Genomic DNA, 8,317 nt, shown 5'->3' on the forward strand with positions numbered 1-8,317 from the left:
GCTCCCCCTCCCTTATGAGCCCTTGATAATTTATAAATTATTATTTTGTCATATCTTGCCGTGTCCGACGTCTCCCTTCACCATATTTTCTGTTTGTTATGCCTTACACTGGTCAATGTCTCCCTTCACCCACTTTTCTGTTGTCCATCGCCCAGGGAGGAGGTTATATGTAGATCCTTATAATCGGTTCCCCCTTTCTACCCCACCTTTCCTCCACCCTCCGGTATTGCCACTCTCACCACTTGTCATGAGAGTGGTTTGGGGTTTTATTTGACACGGAAGGAAACACCTTCAGAAGATCCAAGTGATCTACCCCAGGTAACAACCAATGGTGGGAAGCAGGGAAGAGACTTTGGATGGATGCAGTTAAGAATGAAGTCTAAATGTCAAGTGCTTTAAGTACACCCCAAAAGATGTCATCTCATCCCTAAGCTCTGAAGCCTACTTGTTACAAAGCTGGTTACTTGTTCTTGTCCTGTCCTCACTGGTCCTGGTATGGAAAGCAGCATTGCCAACCCATTTCAAAACTTAGAAAACTGACCAACATGACAAATATTTCAGTATACAAATTTCACACAATTAAAAAAAAAGTTAACCCCCAAGCCTTTAAATGGTGCTGGAGTCACTGGATGGTGGCAATGGTGACACAGTGCAACAATTAACCTGATGAACCCACTTTGAACCCACCTGGAGGTAGCTAGGAAGAAAGGCCGGGTAGACTTCTGAAAAGTCACAGCTTCAAAAGCTGTCCACAGAGCAGTCCTGCCCTGCAACCTAGGAGGCCTGTGTGAGTTGTGATTGACTAGACGGTAAATGGAAAAGAAAAAAGGGGGGAGGGGTTAGCTGTGACATCATAAGTCAAATACCATCCAGCACCACTGGTTTCTCAATTCAACGTAGGTTCCACATTAAAATCCTGGAGGCTGTTCTCCGATAGAGACTGGCCTCTCAGGAGGTAGTACTGGAAAGCTCTGTAAGGGATGGTATGGAAAGGCCGAAGGTCAGACTGTGCTTTACACAGGTACAGAAACACTTTATAAACCAAGCAAACCTGCTATTGACATGTACTATAAAACTACAAAACGAAAGTGTGACATCGGCATAAAAACAGAACGCAAAAGGTCATTAAAAAGACCACCCTAGTGTGGGATGGCTCCGGTTATGGGGACACTGAGTGCTTGGGGACAGTGGAGAGAAGAATTTTAAATCCAAGGTCATGGCAAAATATCTGAAGTTCATTGCCAGGACAGTGATGGTACAGGAAGGAAACGTGGAAGGGGCCTACAGGACTCGCAGCAGAATCCTCACCATGGACGGACTCACTGAGGACATCAAGCGAAGGCAGTATTATAAGAAGCCGTGCCGCAGGAGACAGCGGGAACGCTACGAAAACTGCCAAAGGATCTACAATACGGAAATGACTGGAAAGATCAACTTCTTGATGTGGAAAAATCGGAAAGATCCTTGCTGAGGGGATTTGTGTATCTTAATTATTTTCTGGAACCCATTTCTCTAACCTTTCCCTACAACAAACCCCATCACGTGTATAAGAAGGCCTGCATGTAACAGAGGCAGTTCCAGTTGTCATCAGTGGGCTCTCTGTTTTATTAACTGAAAAAGAAACAGCCAAAAGTAGTACAGGAGCAGTACTGAGAAAACTATTCTAACGTATAGAATATATTTATTGTGCAGGGGCTTCAAAAATCGTGGGAAAATTCTATGAACATTTGAAGTATCTTCATATTTTTCACTCAATTTTTATGAAATCTAAGCCAGAACCTTATCTGTTAATGCTGTATTGAACTATACACCCCACTGTGACCTCTCCCTCACCCCCACCTCCAACATTTCCGTAAAGAGGAGAAGCAGCATGTATGTATTTGGAGTAAGTTCTGCCTCTGAAACATCCACAACCAAAAAAGACCGCCGTATCATTTGCTGTAACAGATGAAGTGATATGACTCCTATTTACTAAAAAGAACAACACACTAATTTGTGCCCAGAAATTTGGAAGACAGCTACGTGGCCATCTGACTGGAAGAGATAACTGTTCCAGTCCATTCCAAAGAAAAGCAACTCAACAGGAGGTGGAAATCGCCGGACAGCATCGTGGATGCACACGGAAGTAACATCCTGCTCAAGAGGATTCCAAATGGTTGCAGCCAAAATAAAAGAAAGTGCCAGAAATTCGAGTCCCATTCAGAAGAGGATGTGGGGCATGTTTATCATAGCTGACATCAGATGGATCTTAACTGAAAGCAGAGACTACCAGAAAGATGTTTGTGTGTGTTTCGTTAACTAGGCAATGGCATTCAACTGTGCGGATTGTAACAAATTATGGGTCACATTGAGAAGAAAGGGAATTCCAGAACCTTCATTGTGTTCACTGGGAATCTGTACACAGAGCATTCAATACAGAACATTCAGTCCATTGTGGGTTCCCATTGGGCTGCTAACTACAGATCTGAGCAGTTCTGAAAACGGCCAGCGCTCCGCTCCTTAGCCTCGGAAACCCATAAGGGCAGTTTTATCTTGGCCTCTGGGGTCGCTATGAGTTAGACTCAATTTGATGGAAGCAATTTTGGTTCGTTTTGGTTCAATACAGGACAAGGGGATACTGCTTGGTTTAAAATCAGGAAAGGTATGCGTCAGGGTTGTACTCTTTACACATCAGATCTGTATTCTGAGCATATAATTGGAAATCCTGGACTATATGAAGAACAAGGCATCATGATTAGAGACTTTAACAGCTCATGTATTAACAATCATATATTACACACAATCGTATATTAACACAGAACTTGCATCCCAAGCACCTACGAATTTTGAAGGCAAAGAACATGATTGAGGTAGTTGTTTATTGTGCCAACCTGGCTAATAAACACCTGGGGTTAATTGAAGGGTGGAGCAATAAATGGCTCAGTGAGCCTCACCTTTCTAGTTCTCAGGTCTCTTGCTTTGTGATGGTCGGACCAGGGTGCCAGTTCCCTGCTTTAGCTAGTAAGGCTCACTTCCTGCAAGACAACCCTGAGGAGAAGCCACATGGACCTACCCCGATGCAGCCCTGGGAGCACCCATGTAAAGACACCTGCCAGCGCTGAGATGCTTACAAGTTCACTGATTCGGCTTTCCTCCTGCAGTCGGCGTCATAGTGTGTGTTTTGTGAGATGGAGGAGGGCTTTGTGGATTGGTGTTGTACATATGGGCTCATGTTGGACTTGTGGGTTTGGGCAGCACTGGGTTGGGATGTTTTCTTTATGTGCACTTACCTTTTATATAAAACTCTTATATATGAGTTTCTGTGGATTTGTTTCTCTAAAGTACCCACACTAACACAGTGATTAAGGGGGGAAAAAACACAAAACAGGAAACTAATTCACAAAAGATGTGAAATGGTCAATAAGCATAGGGACAGAAATTTGTTATCTCACGGATGTTGGGACGGAAGCGTGAACCAAGTGGAAGGGCACTTCAGTCTAAAGTAAGGTGACCAGATTTAAAGCGGGACACCGCGGGGGGTTCTTGATTAAAAATTTGGTTTATATGGACCAAATAGACTGTTCCCTAGCTTGTCGTGCATTCTTTCCAAAAATCGGGACGTCTGGTCACTTTAGAAGAGAATATTGCCTTTGGGGTGAAGCCATCAGTCTAATTTCAGAACATTTTCGTAGCGACTCTGCGTGGGTGTGCAGTGTTGGGGAGGCCAAAGTCGCTACCGCCCAGAAATCTCGCGATGTCGCAAAGTGCAGTAACTTCTAGGGCCCGGAGAAGACAAGATGCGGTAGAGCGCGCAGGCGCGACCAAGGGACCGGGGCAAAACGACCAGCGCAGGCACAGACGCACGGGGCTGTAGGCAGGAGGAGACCGTCCGGTCCCGCCCCCATGCTCACGCCCCCTGGGCCCCCTTCAGTTAACCAACCCCTTCAAGCCCGTGCTATCGCGGTATTTGTGTCCCTCTCGCGGGGTTTGGCGTGGCACCTGGAGGCTGGGCTCCGGGAGGGGGTGGCGGGTCCGTTAGTGGCGTTTGGGCTCTGGCTGAGGTGGCAGTGTTTTTCTCCTCTGCTCACACGGAGCTGCTCAGGCTGGAGGCCAGCCAGGTGAAAGCTCGCCTGCAGGTGTGCGCGCGCTGCAAGGGGACCGGGAGACCCGGGGCGGGAGGGAGCCCCCAGTCGCGGCCTCCTCAGTCGCGGCCGGCCGACTCGGGGCGACCTGGCGCGTGCTCCGCCTCAGCCCGCTTCTTGACCGCTTCCCTCCTCCTCTCTCCCAGCCCTCGCCGCCGCCTGGGTCGCGATGGGGGCGCAGGACCGGCCACAGTGTCACTTCGACATCGAGATCAACCGGGAGCCGGGTGAGCGGGAGACCTGAACCTTGCTGGGGCCTGGGCTTGCCAGAGCCGGGGGGAGGGGTTCCCCGACCCCCAACTCTCCTCAGGCCGTTTAGGGCGCGGGGCGGCGTAGTCACTTCTCCTGAGAGGATATTAATGGAGAAGAGTCACCCCTCCCCCCCTCTTCCTGGGAATTTTGGCCTCATCCTCGGAAACCCCACGCCCCCTTCCTTGAGCCCCCAGGCTGAATCCTCGTATCCCGCCTGGTACCGAGAAAGAGGTCACAGCCCTTTTGGACCCCCCCCTCCCCAGCGTCTCTAGGAGACAACCCCCCAAATGCCCTTTTCTCTTGCCCGTTGCACTTTGAGCAGGACAGAGATGAGGTTATCCGCTCCCGTGAAGATTGTAGGGTCGCTATCAGTCGGAATCGGCCCGTGGGCGGCGGGGTTGGTTTGTACTTTGAGGTTGGGACTCGTGTCATTTATGCTTTCTAATCCTAATACGTGTCATTTATGCTTTCTAATCCTAAAACGTGTCATTTATGCTTTCTAATCCTAAAACGTGTCATTTATGCTTTCTAATCCTAAAACAACACGACTGTGGTAACTCCACCTCTACTTCCCATAAGAATCTCGAGCCTGAATGCCTTGGTTCGTGGGAAAACGGATAAGCTATCGCCCTTTGTGATAAACTAGAGAATTCCGTGGCGGGAGAATTGCAGTATGCGAATACTTCGCATGAGTGATTGGCCTCTAGTGAGTGAATCTAGCCATTCCTGAGGATGTTTTGTCAAAAACCAAATGTTTCCTCCCAAACAATTCGTTATTTCATTTGAAGGAACCAGGATGCTTTATTTGTTGTTTAGGGGGTGGTGGTGGTTTTGTTTTGGTATACGTGGGGGCTTCAAAAGTTCGTGAGAGAATTCCACTATAGATTAATTCCAGTTTCTCATTAACTAATGTTTTTTCCCCATTAACATTTTGAAGCCCCCTAGTAGGAGACAAGTTTTAATTGGAGAGCCATACTGTCTGTGTGCAGCACCTTGTTTAGATTCTTGCGAGTGAAGGGCTGCTATGCTCTTACATTATCAGTGAATAAAACCAAGTCCTCTTGATAGTTTATTTTCTTTTGGGCTAGACAACTACGTCAGCATAGTGGCTTGCAGTATGGGTGCTCATTTTAATTGGTGGTCAGGGAAGGTCACTTTGACTTTGTGAGATCGCGTTGTAAGCAGACAGGTGGAAGACGTGAAAGTGAATCACATGGGTACCCTTGAGATGCCTTCGAGCTCCTGGTCATGGTTTGCTGCCCAGTTGCCCCCCAGTTTGTAGCAGCCTTGTGCACAGTACAACCAATGGCTCTGGGTGCGGTCCTCCCCCACGGGTTGTGGATTGGGTTCCCAGGGTTTGCACTGACTGATTTTGGGAAGTAGCTTGCCAGGCTTTATTTCTCTAATTTGTCTTGGTCTGGAAGTTCCACTGAAAATCTGTTCAGCGCCGTGTGACTCTCAAGCCTCTAGTGACAGGTGGGCACTAGTAAGCAAGCGCTTATCTCTGCTGAATCACCAATGCACACACATTCCTGTTAGTAACCAGTTGCTGTCAAGCTTAGTCCGGCTCACGGTGTTTCAGAGCAAACCTGTTCTCCCAGAGGGTTTTCAACAGCTGTGATTTTTCACAATTAGGTCATCGGGTAGATTAAAAGCAGCAGCCTTTTCGATTCTTGGCCAAAGTTAATCAGGTGCGCCACTCTGTTCCCCGGTTGAGGGAAAACTAATTACAAGACTGTGGGGATTGGTCCTGTTGGGGACCAGGGGGAGCCCCCCTGGCTGGAGTAGAGGTCCGGAGTGAATAGTGTGGACTGGCTTGGCAGCCATAGTGAGGACTTGCACTCTGTCAGCTAGAAATGGTGTGGACTTTTTCTGTAGATTTGTTTTTCACTCTTTTATGTTTTGACCCTTGACAGCTCTTAACTTTCATTCTATTGCCAGACTTTGAAGAAGGAAAGATTATAGTTCCCTGAAAAGTAGAAATTAGATGCACCAAGTTTCTGTATCATGTTAAGTACTCTTAGTACGTGCTCAGATCCTAGATTTGCAAATTACTTTTATGGTGAAAACTGGTCAGAACATACTTGGTAAATGTCCCCGCGTTCCATACAGTTTATTATAACTATTCTGGCAGAGGTGACGGACACTCTTGAGAACACTGAGTCATACTTACTTTGTTTTAGGCTAAATGACTTGATAATGGGCTATTTCCTATGGCTTGATCTCATGTAATGCTTCTCTTAACACTTTTGAGTATATTATCTAAGTAATAAATACTTGATTTTTTAAAATACAAGATGACTTCAGTTGTATAAAGAGGGACCCGCCCTGGTGGCACAGTGGTAAAGCACATGGCAGCTAGCCAACAGGTCAATGGCAAAGCAGTGGATCAGCACTTTGAACCGGCTGCCTCTCCTGAGGAGAAAGCTGTGGCACTTGCTTCCCCAAAGATTACAGCCTTGGAAACCCAATGGGGCAGTTCTCCCCGCCCCACAAGGTCACCTGCCATGAGTTAGAATCAACTCATTGGCAACAGTTGTGGTTTCTAGTGGTCTGAAGAGAGGTGTCCTACTCTGTAAGACTTAACCATTAGTATATATGGCACATATATATATGGCATTAAGGCAGCACTGGTGGCATAAGGGTTTCTCTTTGAGCTGCTAACAAGATCAGTAGTTTGATACCACCAGCCACTCTGAGGGAGAAAGATGAGGCTTTCTACTCCCATAAAGAGTTACAGTCATGGAAACCCCCAGGGGCAGCTCCATCCTGCCCTGTAGGGCTGCTAACAGTGGGAATTGATTTGATGGCAGTGAGTATGTATGTTATTCATTGTCAGTCTCTGATAGGTAGGACAATAAAGGAGAGGTTGATGATCTGAGGCGCTTTAGAAGAAAAGCATTATGATCTATTTCCTAAACAACCATAGAAAACCCTATGGAGCTCAGTTTTGCAGTGAAACTTAGAGGGTCACCCTGGATTGGAACTGTCTCAGTGGCACCTGGTTTACTCATTATATACCTTATTGTTACTTAGCTGATGCTCTTGGCTTAGTGCATAGTTAGTAATTCACTGGTTCTAAGTACAAAGTCATCTCCTTGATTTACTTTGATAAGGGAAGATCAGATCCAGAAATACTGATACAAAGTGAGCTGAGTATTGCATAGAACATATTCTTTTCCATTACTATCAGAAATGTGTGTAGTTGATAGCAAAATTTAGAATTATAAAGACACCAAATGAATCCAAGTATGTGTTAAAAGCAGAAAACTTTATGTAAGTTTTCCCTCTGTGAATCCAGTAATATTCTTATTTAAAATAATTGCAGGACTGGGTTTAAAAAATAATTATTATAAGACCGTTCCTTACAATTTTTTAATAGTTTTATTAGCACTTCATCCATATGACGTATAATTCAATAATTCAGTCACATCAAGAAAGAAGTTATACATGGTGGGTAGGGAAGGAAAATAGGAGCTGATCCCAAGGGCTCAATGGAAAGTAAATGTCTAGAGAAGAACGATGGAATATATGTACGAATATGTCAGATACAATTGTATGGCTCGTAACAAGAGTTGTAGGCGCCCCAATGAAATGATTAAAAAAAAATAATTAAACCAAAAAAAAAAAGTTGTACAATTATCACCACATTCAATTTTAGAACATTTACTTCTTCCTCGCACCATTGTTACTCATGTAGTTATTATTTTTTTTAATTTTAGCAAAATTGTACACAACAAAGCATTCTCTAATTCCACAACTTCTGTATGTATAATTCAGTGTCATTGATTATAGTCTTCATGTTGTACAACCATTATTGGTACCTTTTTCTAGTTTATTCCACCACTATTTTTTTCTAATCATTTTATTAGGGGCTCATACAACTCTTATCACAATCTATACATACATCAATTGTGTAAAGCGCATTTGTACATTCATTGCCC

At 45.3% G+C, this 8,317-nt stretch overlaps 2 protein-coding genes across 4 annotated transcripts in view; both read left to right on the forward strand.

The window, feature by feature from the left end:
• The first annotated feature begins 1,216 nt into the window (after positions 1-1,216).
• On the forward strand, positions 1,217-1,471 carry LOC101643515 (28S ribosomal protein S21, mitochondrial-like). Its single transcript, XM_045294993.1, has one exon. The coding sequence runs from the start codon at positions 1,217-1,219 to the stop codon at positions 1,469-1,471; it is 255 nt and encodes an 84-aa protein (XP_045150928.1).
• A 2,558-nt stretch (positions 1,472-4,029) lies between these two features.
• The window catches only part of NKTR (natural killer cell triggering receptor), a 46,529-nt gene continuing 42,241 nt past the window's right edge, over positions 4,030-8,317 (forward strand). For 2 of the 3 annotated variants that reach the window (XM_045295044.1, XM_045295046.1), the window contains exons 1-2: positions 4,052-4,115; positions 4,268-4,348. In XM_045295044.1, coding sequence (XP_045150979.1) covers positions 4,291-4,348 — 58 coding nt within the window. In that variant the 5' untranslated portion in view covers positions 4,052-4,115; positions 4,268-4,290. Of the gene's footprint in view, positions 4,116-4,267; positions 4,349-8,317 lie in introns of all 3 variants that reach the window. The other variant, XM_045295045.1, reaches the window with a different exon arrangement.

This window comes from Echinops telfairi, unplaced genomic scaffold (genome assembly GCF_000313985.2).
Source record: "Echinops telfairi isolate 266 unplaced genomic scaffold, ASM31398v2 ScPeMD7_4225;HRSCAF=4972, whole genome shotgun sequence".
Lineage (NCBI taxonomy): Eukaryota > Metazoa > Chordata > Mammalia > Afrosoricida > Tenrecidae > Echinops > Echinops telfairi.